We start from the raw sequence: 16,394 nt of genomic DNA on the forward strand, positions 1-16,394 counted from the left end.
CTTTACTTTAATTTGCACACTTATATTTCAATTTGCACATACAACTGTCTATTATTTATGTGTCCATGTCTTACCATTGCTATATGTTTACACTGTGGAGCTCCTGTACTAGAAAAAATTCCTCGTATGTGAAAACATACTTGGCAATAAAGACCTTTCTGATTCCGATTCTGATTAGTAGTAGTAGGGGTTGTGTAGGGCAGAATGATCTCCAGGGTCAGGGTTTGATTCCTGCATATTCTCCCTGTGCTTCTGGGATTTTCTTCCTCAGGGCAAAATCATACACATGGTAGGCTGATGACACTTTCTAAATTGTTCGTGAATTTCTAAGATTGATCTCGGCAATGAAAGTTTTATCCAAGACAATTATATAAAATACTTGTAAGTGATGCAGTGAGTAAATACACACAAAAAAAAAACCCTCACACTGGTGCTGACAAACCTTTAATGAATATGAACATAAGAAACAAAATCAATGTATTTTTCTATTTAAAAATATAAATAATCCATTACCCAGCAATGACACAAAATCTTACAACGCATTCTGAATGTTCTGATTAATGGAATTCATCATTTGAACTGATGGTGTTATGAGAGCAGTGATCTTTATAAAACTGCGCAATTCTCTGTCTTTCACAATATACAGTCCATGTACAGCGTTTCCTTCATTAGTCATCAGTCTTCTGCCTGCAAGGCCATCTGTTTCAGCATCTTTTGCTCCTTACGAATTCTCATGCGTTCCTTAAAGTCCTCAAGCGCTTTCCTCTAATTTTTTGGAAAAAAAAAAAATAAATAAAATGAACAGCCCACAAGTAAAATAAAGGTATAGATCAATTAATCCCTGATATAACTGACGGGAGAGAGAGAGACAGAGACAGAGACGGAAACAGAGAGCAAGGGGGGGGACGGGGAGGTTGTGGGAGAGAGTGAAAAAGAGAGTGTGAGCAAGGGAGAGAGAAATGGAGGAAGGGAGGGAGAAAGAGAGACAGAAAGAGAGAGCGAGAGGCAGAAAGAGAGGAGAGAGAGGGAAGGAGAGAGAGGGAGGGGGTGAGAGAGAGAGAGAGAGGGAGGGGGAGAAAGCTTGAGATCATTATGTTGTAGAAGCAGTTCAGTAGGTCATTAACTACACGCTCAGCAGACACATTATTAAATACGCATCTCTATGGGTTTTTTTAATCAGGTATAATTAAATAGCTGTGTAATGAAAACAAGTAGACTAGAAATGCTAGGATTATTAAGTTAAACACTTACCTGCATTTTCTCATCTGGTGGAAAAATCTCTCTCTGAGAGAAAAAGAAAACAGAAATCATGTGAATCCAGCAGCATCATTACAAACTATTCATTTCTATGTCATTTAATACTCACTTTTCTCTTCACAATGTACTCTTCGAAGTAATCTGCTTGGTTAGAAATCCAAAACATCGCCACAGGAAAGGACAGATACACCATCATCTGTATATAACACAGTTAACACACAGATACACCATCGTCTGTATATAACACAGTTAACACACAGACACACCATCATCTGTATATAACACAGTTAACACACAGATACACCATCATCTGTATATAACACAGTTAACACACAGATACACCATCATCTGTATATAACACAGTTAACACACAGATACACCATCTGTATATAACACAGTTAACACACAGATACACCATCATCTGTATATAACACAGTTAACACACAGATACACCATCATCTGTATATAACACAGTTAACACACAGATACACCATCATCTGTATATAACACAGTTAACACACAGATACACCATCATCTGTATATAACACAGTTAACACACAGATACACCATCTGTATATAACACAGTTAACACACAGATACACCATCATCTGTATATAACACAGTTAACACACAGATACACCATCATCTGTATATAACACAGTTAACACACAGATACACCATCATCTGTATATAACACAGTTAACACACAGATACACCATCATCTGTATATAACACAGTTAACACACAGATACACCATCTGTATATAACACAGTTAACACACAGATACACCATCATCTGTATATAACACAGTTAACACACAGATACACCATCTGTATATAACACAGTTAACACACAGATACACCATCATCTGTATATAACACAGTTAACACACAGATACACCATCATCTGTATATAACACAGTTAACACACAGATACACCATCATCTGTATATAACACAGTTAACACACAGATACACCATCATCTGTATATAACACAGTTAACACACAGATACACCATCATCTGTATATAACACAGTTAACACACAGATACACCATCATCTGTATATAACACAGTTAACACACAGATACACCATCATCTGTATATAACACAGTTAACACACAGATACACCATCATCTGTATATAACACAGTTAACACACAGATACACCATCATCTGTATATAACACAGTTAACACACAGATACACCATCATCTGTATATAACACAGTTAACACACAGATACACCATCATCTGTATATAACACAGTTAACACACAGATACACCATCATCTGTATATAACACAGTTAACACACAGATACACCATCATCTGTATATAACACAGTTAACACACAGATACACCATCATCTGTATATAACACAGTTAACACACAGATACACCATCATCTGTATATAACACAGTTAACACACAGATACACCATCATCTGTATATAACACAGTTAACACACAGATACACCATCATCTGTATATAACACAGTTAACACACAGATACACCATCATCTGTATATAACACAGTTAACACACAGATACACCATCATCTGTATATAACACAGTTAACACACAGATACACCATCATCTGTATATAACACAGTTAACACACAGATACACCATCATCTGTATATAACACAGTTAACACACAGATACACCATCATCTGTATATAACACAGTTAACACACAGATACACCATCATCTGTATATAACACAGTTAACACACAGATACACCATCATCTGTATATAACACAGTTAACACACAGATACACCATCATCTGTATATAACACAGTTAACACACAGATACACCATCATCTGTATATAACACAGTTAACACACAGATACACCATCTGTATATAACACAGTTAACACACAGATACACCATCATCTGTATATAACACAGTTAACACACAGATACACCATCATCTGTATATAACACAGTTAACACACAGATACACCATCATCTGTATATAACACAGTTAACACACAGATACACCATCATCTGTATATAACACAGTTAACACACAGATACACCATCATCTGTATATAACACAGTTAACACACAGATACACCATCTGTATATAACACAGTTAACACACAGATACACCATCATCTGTATATAACACAGTTAACACACAGATACACCATCATCTGTATATAACACAGTTAACACACAGATACACCATCATCTGTATATAACACAGTTAACACACAGATACACCATCATCTGTATATAACACAGTTAACACACAGATACACCATCATCTGTATATAACACAGTTAACACACAGATACACCATCATCTGTATATAACACAGTTAACACACAGATACACCATCTGTATATAACACAGTTAACACACAGATACACCATCATCTGTATATAACACAGTTAACACACAGATACACCATCATCTGTATATAACACAGTTAACACACAGATACACCATCATCTGTATATAACACAGTTAACACACAGATACACCATCATCTGTATATAACACAGTTAACACACAGATACACCATCATCTGTATATAACACAGTTAACACACAGATACTCCATCATCTGTATATAACACAGTTAACACACAGATACACCATCATCTGTATATAACACAGTTAACACACAGACACACCATCATCTGTATATAACACAGTTAACACACTGATTCTACATCATCTGTATATAACACAGTTAACACACAGATACACCATCATCTGTATATAACACAGTTAACACACAGATACACCATCTGTATATAACACAGTTAACACACAGATACACCATCATCTGTATATAACACAGTTAACACACAGATACACCATCATCTGTATATAACACAGTTAACACACAGATACACCATCATCTGTATATAACACAGTTAACACACAGATACACCATCATCTGTATATAACACAGTTAACACACAGATACACCATCCATCTGTATATAACACAGTTAACACACAGATACACCATCATCTGTATATAACACAGTTAACACACAGATACACCATCATCTGTATATAACACAGTTAACACACAGATACACCATCATCTGTATATAACACAGTTAACACACAGATACACCATCATCTGTATATAACACAGTTAACACACAGATACACCATCATCTGTATATAACACAGTTAACACACAGATACACCATCATCTGTATATAACACAGTTAACACACAGATACACCATCATCTGTATATAACACAGTTAACACACAGACACACCATCTGTATATAACACAGTTAACACACAGATACACCATCTGTATATAACACAGTTAACACACAGATACACCATCTGTATATAACACAGTTAACACACAGATACACCATCATCTGTATATAACACAGTTAACACACAGATACACCATCATCTGTATATAACACAGTTAACACACAGATACACCATCATCTGTATATAACACAGTTAACACACAGATACACCATCATCTGTATATAACACAGTTAACACACAGATACACCATCATCTGTATATAACACAGTTAACACACAGACACACCATCGTCTGTATATAACACAGTTAACACACAGATACACCATCATCTGTATATAACACAGTTAACACACAGATACACCATCATCTGTATATAACACAGTTAACACACAGATACACCATCATCTGTATATAACACAGTTAACACACAGATACACCATCATCTGTATATAACACAGTTAACACACAGATACACCATCATCTGTATATAACACAGTTAACACACAGATACACCATCTGTATATAACACAGTTAACACACAGATACACCATCATCTGTATATAACACAGTTAACACACAGATACACCATCATATATAATGCTGTTGTAGATGTTGTCATGTATTCCTTACTATTCGGGCTCGTGCACCGGCTCGTGCCCCAATTTTAACGCAAAAACGGCGTTATTTGCCAATTAACACGACCAGCTTTATAATATGTAGGACAGAATGAAACGTTTGTACGTGTCAAATTCATATCTTACCCGAAATATTTCTATTTTGACTCCCATGTTTTCTTACCGATGTCACAGGAAGTTAAGGGTCACCCAAACGGCCAACATTTACAACTTCCGGTTTTGATTTTATCATCAAATTAAAAGCACGACTATTCGACTGTCAGATTATTCATAACGCATTTAAAATGTATAATAAATCACACAGACTGCAAGTGGATTACTTTATTTATTTATTTTTAAACTGGCGTATATTGCCATTTTTATAGGGAAAATATTAAAACCAGGATTTGTTGCCTTCTTGTTCCCGCTTGTTCCTCTAAGTCCCGCCTACTGTCCGGAAATTATCTAAAATTTTATTTTATGTAAAATTTCTCCAATTGGATAAATATACATATATTTAATAACTTTATTTTTTTTTTAATTAAAATAAAGATATTTGCGACACTGCGTAAACTTTTATTCTACTCGGAGAAGTCGGAAGTGACGCATGTCGTGGGGCGACCGAGAGCTCCACACACACGTGATTACACATAAACCTTTTGGTCAGATTTGTGTTTTTTGTTGTTTTTTTTTTTCAACCAAAATTTGTTTCCTGATTTTGTTTTTCTTTTATTCTTTTTTGATTTCTTTGACTTAATAAAAGGAGGAGGATAAATAATTAATAATACTATAATAATAATAATAATAATAATAATAATAATAATAATAATAATAACGTATTTTTTGAGTTCATGAATGAAAATTTGACAGAATTTGACATTTATTTGAGTCATATAGAATGTTTTCAGTATATAATTATATATTATTTATTAATGATATATTTCCTGGTGATCTTTTACAGTTTACAGATTCTTTATCCTCCCTGTCCGTGCTGTTTTGTTTGTTTGTTATATATATAAAAAAAAACATCAAACTGCTCCAGCATTGACTTTTATTATTTTATTTTTATTTAATTTTGTTAAATTTAATTTGTAATTTTTGTAAATTTAATTTATTTCTTTTATTTTTAATGCAATTTTAATTTTATTTTATTTCATGTCATTTTTTATTTTTAATTAAATTTTTTTTATTATTTATTTATTTTATTTGTTTATTTCATTTTTTTAGTGCATGTTGCTGACACATTTGCTGACCTTCTTGAATTTAGTCCATAGTTGTATTTACACTGTATTAGTTAAGGACTCTCTTTAGCCATTATCAAGTTCATTATAATGGCAGTTTACACTTTACACTCATAAGATGTCACTTAACCTACATTTACCATTTGCCTTAAATTAACTGCAGTTATCGGTTAATATCGTTAACATATAAAGTTCATCTTCTGTCCATGAGATTTGTTGTTAATTAGTACACCTAGCTTAACTAGATAACGTGGCTTAATTCCCTCATCACACACCGTTTGCTAGACAGTGCATCAGTGACTGTTTTACTTTATTAGGTTTATCTTGCTGCACCCAATAAACTGGCAGCTCCATATAATGAGATGTATTATGTAGGCGAATGTCTTCTAAAACATTAGGGTGTGAGTAATTATGACCATAGAAGCACAAGATAAATATCTAAATGTATTCTATGTTATGGGAGAAAGTTCATCCAAAACTAAACAGAGAGGAAAACATAGGCGTCAGTCATCAATATTGTGTATCATTATTGTGTGTTCATATTAACCGATCAGTGAGGGTGCTGCGGTCTTTCGTTTAAACCCATCGATGTGAATCAAGAACAAAGAGCGTCGAAAGTTTTCCATCTGCGCCGGAATCAGGGAAAATAAAAATCTCTTACAAAACATGACATCAGGACAGAGTTAATGATGCAATCAGTCTGGAAATGAAAATTAAGCGATGATGTTCTTTAAAACATTTTTTCTTTAAAAAAAAAAAATAAAAAAATCTTAAGAAATTGTCCATGAGAAAGTTTACACGATCTTTTATGATCGCGCCACATAAATAGATTCCTTCAATGATCAATAAAGCTTCATTTATTTCATGTCAAGAACGAGTCCACATCTTTTCATCAGGCCGGACTTAAATATTCCAAACACTGAAGTTATTAATGACAACAGGATAGAAATAAAGGGTTTGTAAAGAAAACATTAAAATCTAATTTTGAAATTATCTTGAATAGAAATGGTCAGTTTTAGGACATGACCGAGGATTTAAAGCAGCGGTGTCCAATCTTATCCACAAATGGCCGGTGTGGGGGCATTTCCAACCAAGCAGAAGCCACACCTGATTCCACCTGTTTAATCAGTTGTTCTTGGCTTTTAGTAGACTCTGGTGTAGCTCCTGCTTGGTTGGAACAAAAACCTGCACCCACACCGGCCCTTTGTGGATAAGATTGGACACCGCTGCTTTAAGGATCTCAGGGTGGTAAGAACTTTGTCTTCAGCCACATGACATCATAGTGGACATTTTAAGGACACTAACTCTGGACTTGCACAGCACAGTGCCACTTTATACACTATTTACACACCATACTGCACCTGGACACTTTAAGGACAATCTTTAAAAAACATACACATTTATGTATATGTATATTTATGCATATGTATATACATTATTTCTCCACTTATATTTTCATATTTTATGTAGTTTTTTTTATATAGTTTATACTTTTTTTTAATTTCTCTCTCTCCTTTTGGTTTTGGTTTATTTTTTTTAAATCCTAAATTGCATTCCTTTTTATTCTTATATACCAGACAGTTGCATAAAGCATTTCACTGCATGTCGTCCCCTGTATGTATGTGTATGTGACAAATAAAATTTGATTTGATAGTCCATGATTGTTTTCCTTTAATAGCACCTTAGTGTTTTATTCCTGGCTAAGCTACAGTTTCTAAACCTTCAAGGACTTATTTTTTTTTTTTAAATAAAAAAAAAAAATGAGAATGTAACTTGGGACATTTGTAAGAATTAAAACCTTCTTGTTTTCTTTTCTACACAGAACCTTTAAGAGCTGTAGGAGTGCTAAATGAAGCTTGTTTTTACTTTACAAAAGTGTATACATTTTTTTTTAAATATTAATTAAAAGAATGAACAGAAATAAACAAGAAATGCCTCCAGGTTAAAAGGAAAGCTAAGCAGCGTTCCACAATAATGCTGTGTTTTATATGAGATAAGGACTGAACTTTTCCTTTACCGAAGTGATGAACGGATCCAAATAACCGCAAATGAAACGACCGTAAAGACGACAGGAAGAAGGAGATTTTTTTTTTTTGTTTCCTTTTAATTTTCTATAAAAGAGATGAGTTTATATCATGATTATAACAGAATCATTAACCTCGATAGCTCACTCACATACCAAACAGAAGTCGAGGGAAATGTTGAACACAACAACAAAAAAAAAAATAAAAAATAAACAAACAAACGAAAAAAAAAAGAAAGAAAAAAAGGGAAAAAACTAAATAAAAAGAAAAGAAAAAAAAAAAAGATACCTGAATAAAGCAAACTCTCTGCTGAGATGCAGGTCAGCACATTCTCCGGTGACACCATATCTATGGCACATAAATGTCTGACTGTTACTGAGAAAAACACAAACAGAATACATTTAAAGGCTTGAAGGAATGAAGTGTTTCTTCTTTCACCTTTTACAAACTGAATTTAAAAAAAAAAAGAAAGAAAGAAAGAAAGAAATGTATATTTTTATTTATGTGGACTTCGTCAAAACGGGTAGGGAAAAAAAACAAACAAAAAAACAAAAACAAAAACAAAAGAGCGATAGCAAAGCAACTCGTTCTTGTGAAGTGTTTATGAACGCTCTGGGGAAGAGCACGAATTTCTGACTGTGCCACATACTAAAGACCAAACCAACTCTCTCTCGCTCACACACACACGCACACACTCGGCTGTTCATACGCACAGAATATGAATATGCGGCTGCTCAAGTCACGTCCTCTTAAAACAAGCTTCAAGGAGAAAAGAAGAAAAAACCTTAATCTCTGGGTGAAGGATAAGAAGTCCAGCTAAAACTAGATTTAAACCTGAATATTTGTAAATGGGTAGAATATAAAATGTTGACCTTTCATATTTTTTTAAATTTTTTTTTTTGTTGCTTTTTGTGTTTTTTTGCTTTTTACACAGGCTCCCCCCCCCCCCACGCTAAATTGCAAGTTGCTCCTCCCGAAACCTTTTACACGTCCCTCCCTCTCCCTCTCCCCCTGCCCAAGAGTGTAATATATGCCGACTAGAATCGCAATACAATACAGGCACCTGCTTTAATGCGGGGTCCTCAAAAAAAAAAAACAAACAACAAATAAAACCCACCCTGCCCTCCCCTTTGTTCCACCCGACCTTAAATCTGACTCGAATAACATAATTAGAACTCACATCCACTAGAATTGAACAAGAACGATGATATAAAATCAGAGCGGTTGCAATTTTTTTGTACTGTTTTTCAAAATCGGTCACGTCTAGAACAGCGTACAGTCCCCTCCGGTTGCTTATCATGAAATGATCTGCGAAAAGGAAAAAAGAGCAAAATAAAAAAAAAAACAAGATTGAGAGAAAGAAAGAGAGAGAGAGAGAGAGAGAGCGAGAGAAAGAAAGAGGAGCCATGCAAGAAATGCCTTGAGAGGTGACTTCGGAGGAGTCTCGGAGGATTCGGAGTCAGCCGGCTGCTCATACGCACTCGAGCTTACGATTATTTCTAGAAACCGTAAGCGTGAACGTGAATCGCTCCCAGACGCTTTCGGTTCCTCTTTCTTATGACGTATAATACACAAAGTAATGTAGCACTGTATGCATTTTTTTAAAAAGGTAATCTCAAACTCAAGGATAACAGGTAAACAGCTCCTCTCACCGTGGATTAAAGTATAACTTAACCTTTTTTTTTTTTTGTCTTCAATTGTCGGAATAATGCATATATTAGTTATATTCTACTAACAAGGCTACCTAAACTTTCACGTCTGGTCTGAAGGACAAGAAAATATATTTATATATATTAAAAAAAAAAAAAAAAAAAAAAGGAAGAGAGAGACAAGAGAGAGAAACAAGTTAAATGGAAAAGAAAAAAAAAAAAAAAAACGTCTCAGGGACTAGAACTTGTTTGGCATAGACATCAGAAGAAATGGTTAAGTGTTGGTAAGAAGGTTTTAAAAAAACAAAACAAAACAAAAAACAAAAAAAACAAAAAAAACAATAATCTTTAAGAAAATAAGAAAGTATTTTTTTTTTTTACAGTAGATAAGTAGAACAAAGAAATGAAAGTGATAACACCTGGGTATTTGGGTGTAGTATTTTGATGTTGTTGTTGTTCATACCCTGGGTCTGGTCTGTGAACAGTGATGACGCTGTGTACCTCCGTTCCACGTTATGATCATGAGTTGTTAGCATAAATCGCTTGCTTGTGTTAAAAATAAAAACAACAACAAAAAAATAAAAGAAACAAAACAAACCAAAAAAAAAAAAAAACCAGGAAAATAAAGAGAAAAAAGTGAAAGGAGGGAAAAACAAATGCGATACCCCTCACACATCTGGCAGTTGATGAACAGCCTACTCTGGGTAAAATCAGTATGTTTACACTGTTGTCACTTAGATATACTTCCACTGATATCAAGGTCCAAAGCATTGCTCCCATTCGTGCGAAAGATTGCCCCAACAAAGCGTCCTCTCCTTCCTGCTACTTATACGGGTTTAAATCCAGGAATAATGCCAAAGAGGCAAAGACGTCCCAGCTCGAGGGTCCCTCCGTGTTTTCCCCCGCTGAGGCTACAGGGGGCGTCCTGTCAAGGCCTCAGCTCACCCAGTGCCATTTCTGCCTCTGTGGCTCGGTTTTCTCATGCTCTCAGTTGGGGTCTTTTTAATTCTTTTAAAATTCCCTTACTGTTTCATCAGTCTGATATTTCTCTATGCAGAGGAATCCACTAGCAGTTTTGTTTTTTGTTTTTTGTTTTTTTGCAGTCTCTTATGCCTCCTTGTGCACTTCAAAACAAGTTCTCCTCGAAGATCGCCATCAGATCGCTTTGGAAATTCATATCAATGGTAGCTGCCATCTGTGAAAGAGACAGCAAAAGTTAAACGATGCATGACAATTACTGTGTGTGTGTCAGAGACAGAGACGGAGGGAAAGAGCGAGAGACAAAGACGGAGGGAAAGAGCGAGAGACAGAGACGGAGGGAAAGAGCGAGAGACAGAGACGGAGGGAAAGAGCGAGAGACAGAGACGGAAAGAAAGAGCGAGAGACAGAGACGGAAAGAAAGAGCGAGAGACAGAGACGGAAAGAAAGAGCGAGAGACAGGCGGAGGGAAAGAGCGAGAGACAGGCGGAGGGAAAGAGCGAGAGACAGGCGAAGGGAAAGAGCGAGAGACAGGCGAAGGGAAAGAGCGAGAGACAGGCGAAGGGAAAGAGCGAGAGACAGGCGAAGGGAAAGAGCGAGAGACAGGCGAAGGGAAAGAGCGAGAGACAGGCGAAGGGAAAGAGCGAGAGACAGGCGAAGGGAAAGAGCGAGAGACAGAGACGGAGGGAAAGAGCGAGAGACAGAGACGGAGGGAAAGAGCGAGAGACAGGCGAAGGGAAAGAGCGAGAGACAGGCGAAGGGAAAGAGCGAGAGACAGGCGAAGGGAAAGAGCGAGAGACAGGCGAAGGGAAAGAGCGAGAGACAGGCGAAGGGAAAGAGCGAGAGACAGAGACGGAGGGAAAGAGCAAGAGACAGAGACGGAGGGAAAGAGCGAGAGACAGGCGGAGGGAAAGAGCGAGAGACAGAGATGGAGGGAAAGAGCGAGAGACAGACGAAGGGAAAGAGCGAGAGACAGAGACGGAGGGAAAGAGCGAGAGACAGGCGGAAAGAAAGAGCAATGATAAATGCTTCAGAATTATTGCTACACTGGTGAAGATGAATGAAATAAAAAAAAAAGTTATGGGGAAAAAATGACTTGTTATTAATTGGCTTGTTGGTTAATCTCACAGTAGATAATGGAAGAAATCCCACTTTTAATTAAAGAGAATTCCATTAAAGAAAACTCCAGCACAGTTTTTAACAGTTTATGCAGCATCACAAGGTAAAAACTAGTGACAACATCCACAACCCTGACACTGAGTGCAAGTATTTTCCTCTGTAACCGTCCACCTCACTGAGCTTTAACTGTTATAATATTCCTCCTTCTTTAAGGGTGACGATTTTCCATCCAGTGTGCGAGCCCTGAGTGATGATACAGAAGTATAACTCAGCACTAAGAGGCCAGAGGTAATGCACTCACCGCCTCTCTCCTCCTCCTCTCCTGCTCACGGCGGCGTGCCATCTCTCTGTGCTGGTCGAGGGCGCTCTGACTGGAAGCCGGGGACTGAGGGGGAGCCTGTGACGGCTGCGTGGCGGACGGCGTCTGGGGCTGTTGGTTCGGTGTTTGGGGTGGAGCCTGGAGCTGCTGTTGCGGCGGAGGAGCCTGGGGCTGCTGGTGCTCCGAGCGCCTCCGCTGCTCCTCGTGAGGCCTTCGAGTCACCTCCATCGAATCGTCATCGTCACGGCCCCTTTAGACAGACAGAGGGAGATAATCACAAAGTGTTTCACTGAGCTGTGACTATTTTTATTAGACATGAGGAATAATATTCATTTACATAAAAAGGGAAATAAAAATGTTGAAATTCAAGTGCGTCAAGTAAAATTGTAATGTTCCACATCTACAGCGACATCAATTGATCGTATCGCTTGTGGCTTTCGATGGTGAAAGAAGCAGGCGTGGTTAGTCACACGTAAAGGGTCACCCATGTAACGGGTCACCCATGTAACGGGTCACCCATGTAACGGGTCACCCATGTAACGGGTCACCCATGTAACGGGTCACCCGTCACAAGAAAAAAAACAGAAGTTACGATAGGTTATAAGTTGGCCGTAGCTCCGTTTGATGCAATAGTCAGGAACTGTAAATAAAGGATCGTTTACATGTTCACGTGCTCTGTAGTGAACAGCAGTTGAATTGCTGTACAGTGAAGTCACCCTGATGAACGCCACACTGTTTCGCTTTCTTAATTTAATCCCACGCACGTTTCGAGAGTGAAGACGTTCAGCTATGCGGCTGTACAGACACGTCAAACTGATATACAGCAGAGAAAGTTTGTTGCTTTGTGCTAAAAGCAGACAGAAGGCCAGAAAAGTTCGATGAGTCCATATTACGAGATGATGCACTTTAATCTTTAACTTGCGAACACTGTATTCTTGTGACTGCCAAAATACTTAATAGGTGGTAATTAACCTAAAGGGAAAAGTCTGGTCCATCAGAAATGACTGAGGAATTTCTTAGAGTTCTAACACGGTCCTTCCAATCAGCAGACACACACTGATCGAACGCACTACGACTCTACGCATTCCTCCTCGTGTTAGCTAAACGTTTGTCTCACCGCTGTTTCTCCTGCTCTCTACGCAGCCGGTCCTTCTCAGCCTGCTCTGCCTGAGCCTTCAGCGCTTTCTCCCTCTCCTCCTTCTCCCGTGCTACACGACGGAACTGCTCGAAGCTGTCGCTGCTGGATTTGACTGCAGATGGCGTAGACGTGGACCTCTGCGCCAGGCTGGCCCACGAGCCCATGTTCTTCAGTATTACGTCCTGCAGGATAAACAAGTTAAACATTAAAACTCTCTTTGTATTTCAGCATGTTGTTACAGAAATGTTTCTATAAAAGATTTAAAATGGTCCGAAATGGTCCTTTCCACCCACCTGTACCTTTTTGGGAGCCACAGGCGTCTTGGGCTCTTGTTTGAACTTGTCCTTGTCAGGCATTGTGGGTGGCGGACCGCTCTGGTCGGAGGAGCGGATCACGGGGCGAGAAGTGTCCAGAGGCTTCATGTCTGGCCCTGAATAAGAAGAGAAGAGATGATAAAGAGAAAATAAATGACCTTGCGACATGAATGATGTCGATGATATCATCATGTATCAGCAGTGCATCAAAACAAAACAAAAAAAAAATACGTTTAAATAGTGAAATGAGCCCCAGGACTCACTCTGCTGCCCATGGCCGGGCATGTGTGTCTTGCTCTCTGGCTGTTTGTGTGGTTCCTGTCGTATGGGTGGGCTGAAGGACTCGCTCCTCATCACAGGCGAGGGCGGCTGCTTCTCCTCCTTGAGAGGTCCGAGAGCTGGCGGCCCTCGCTGCTGCTCCTGCGGGAAAGACGACGTCACGCGTTAGTGAGACGGGACTGAATGAATGAGAAGTGCGAGAGCGTGAACGTTACACTCACTTTTTTGGGCTGGATGTTTTGCGGAGGAGACTGATGGACTACAGGAGGATACTGGGAAATCTGAGGGGAATGCATCATAAGAGGAGAGGGGTTTTCTCTCAGGTGCCCTGTTTTAAACAGAAAGACAAGATGATGTTAATAAAGTCTGACAAGAACCACATTTGACCAAGTAGTAAGGATTTAACCCTTTACATGATGCTATTAAAATGCCTTACGCTAAGTTCTTAAGTCATTTATCAAAACATTCAATTTCGAGCCCTCGAAATGTAAAAGAAACGTCACATCTCGAAAAAGCAATCTGTTTGAGCAGTAACACGGAGGAGACAGAGCTGGAAAAAAAAAACCAAAAGGACTAAAGTTCCGCTGCATTTTTTAACCCTGACCTGTGCCGTAAGGATCAGGTTTGTGTTGACGTGGAGAAGGATGCTGCTGCTGTTGCTGCTGCTGAATAATCTGTTGCTGCGCTTTACTGGGAGCCATGGCCACCTTGTGCTGCGTCGGCTGCGTCTGCGTGGTCTGCACTGGACCTTGTGAGAAAGCCAGCTGCTGCTGCTGTTGCTGCTGGCTCTGTGATTGCTGCATGTGTCTGGGTGCATGCTGGGGCATCTGCGGCGAAGGCTGGTGCGCTGGAGCAGCTTGGGGCTGAGTCTGGACAGGCAGCTGTGACTGCACAGGCAGCTGTGACTGCACCTGCACAGTCTGTAGCAGGGACGGTTGGCTCTGCGGCTGTGACTGACGAGCCTGGAGCGACTGCATGAGCGACACCTGTTGCTGCTGCTGATGTTGCCGACCCTGCAAGTGTTGATGCATGTAGAGGACCTGCGGGATGGGCATGGGTTCCTCGTCATCCTCCAGCAGCAACTGAGGAGGCTGTGACGAGAGCAGGCCCTGTGGGGTGAGCGTAGGAGGAGACAGCGGCCTTTGGCGGATGGGCTGAGGAGGGTGCAGGAGGGGGTGAGGGAGATGGTGCTGGGTTGGAGGAGGCTGCTGGGGCTGGAGCTGCAGGGGCTGCTGGGGAGGCGTAGGCTGCGGAGGTTTGGCGGGGAGCGCCGCCGCTCTGTTGCTGGGACGTGAAGGTTGCTGAGGCATAGCGTTGTGCAGTGCTGCAGAAAAACATGAGGAAAATAAATTCCATAAAGTCATTTTACGAAAACACTGCACCTACGGCATAAAAGCACAGCACACGGTTGTCCTGTCAATCATATCGAGCTAGATTTTTAATTTTACTTAACTCAGTTTGGTCAAGTCTAAAGTGCCGCAGCTACACGCTAATATTGTCCGGCTCTGTAAATGCTGTCAAACTGGGATTGCGTAAAGACGGACATTAAACTTACATACTTAAACAAAAAAAAAATCATCATAATGCTTAAGGAGTCACTTATATTACAGTAACACAGATTAAGTTATCATTGAACGATTTCCAACCCAATCTGAAACACATCTGATTCAGTGAATGAAATAATTATAGCGAGAAAAGGCCTTGATACTGTATTCGGGTTCTGTTTTAGTGTATTAGATCGCTGACCGGATGCTGTTACACACCTGGGGACGGGAGGATGGGGTGCTGGTTTAAGAATGGGTGTGTGTCAGGTGACCCGGGGCCACTTGCTGTGTGAGCGTTGAGGTGAGGCGGGGCAGGAGAGGACGAGTCGTTAGCGTGGTGGGGTATGTGCATGAGGGGCTGTCCGAAGTGGGGCAAAGAGTCGAGCGTGTTCTCGAGAAGCTGAGACGACTCCAGCGCCGTGACCGGAGGAGCCATGTACGCTGCAGGAGAAGGATGTTGCTGCTGCTGCTGTTGTTTTATCTGATCAGTGGGCTGTAAGACCGGAGCCTGGGGCTGGAGGGGAATCTGAGGCTGGACCAAACCTGGTGCTATCACAGGGTGGTGGCCTTTCTTTCCATCTTTAGCATAGAGACTTCTCTTCTTCAATTTAGAGGCCATTCCTGAAATATTGAACAGACAAAACAGCTGTAATCAAAACCATT

The 16,394-nt window shown here is 39.4% G+C and overlaps 2 protein-coding genes across 12 annotated transcripts in view; both read right to left on the reverse strand.

Annotated features, from left to right (window-relative positions):
- Nucleotides 1–428: 428 nt before the first annotated feature.
- On the reverse strand, nt 429–5,372 carry LOC132864140 (protein PET100 homolog, mitochondrial). Its single transcript, XM_060897401.1, has 4 exons — nt 5,274–5,372; nt 1,367–1,453; nt 1,252–1,284; nt 429–765 (listed from the first exon to the last, which is right to left on the reverse strand). The coding sequence occupies exons 1-4, from the start codon at nt 5,298–5,300 to the stop codon at nt 676–678; spliced, it is 237 nt and encodes a 78-aa protein (XP_060753384.1). The 5' UTR covers nt 5,301–5,372; the 3' UTR covers nt 429–675.
- Nucleotides 5,373–10,259: 4,887 nt separating this feature from the next.
- brd4 (bromodomain containing 4) overlaps nt 10,260–16,394 on the reverse strand; it is a 43,355-nt gene continuing 37,220 nt past the window's right edge. For 8 of the 11 annotated variants that reach the window (XM_060897578.1, XM_060897583.1, XM_060897580.1 and 5 more), the window contains 8 exons: nt 15,951–16,352; nt 14,792–15,511; nt 14,409–14,515; nt 14,172–14,328; nt 13,888–14,024; nt 13,574–13,776; nt 12,439–12,706; nt 10,260–11,235 (listed from right to left, as the gene is read on the reverse strand). In XM_060897578.1, coding sequence (XP_060753561.1) covers nt 11,167–11,235; nt 12,439–12,706; nt 13,574–13,776; nt 13,888–14,024; nt 14,172–14,328; nt 14,409–14,515; nt 14,792–15,511; nt 15,951–16,352 — 2,063 coding nt within the window. In that variant the 3' untranslated portion in view covers nt 10,260–11,166. The remainder of the gene's footprint in view (nt 11,236–12,438; nt 12,707–13,573; nt 13,777–13,887; nt 14,025–14,171; nt 14,329–14,408; nt 14,516–14,791; nt 15,512–15,950; nt 16,353–16,394) is intronic. The other 3 variants (XM_060897577.1, XM_060897582.1, XM_060897584.1) reach the window with 2 other exon arrangements.

Source organism: Tachysurus vachellii, chromosome 21 (genome assembly GCF_030014155.1).
Source record: "Tachysurus vachellii isolate PV-2020 chromosome 21, HZAU_Pvac_v1, whole genome shotgun sequence".
In the NCBI taxonomy this organism is placed as follows: domain Eukaryota; kingdom Metazoa; phylum Chordata; class Actinopteri; order Siluriformes; family Bagridae; genus Tachysurus; species Tachysurus vachellii.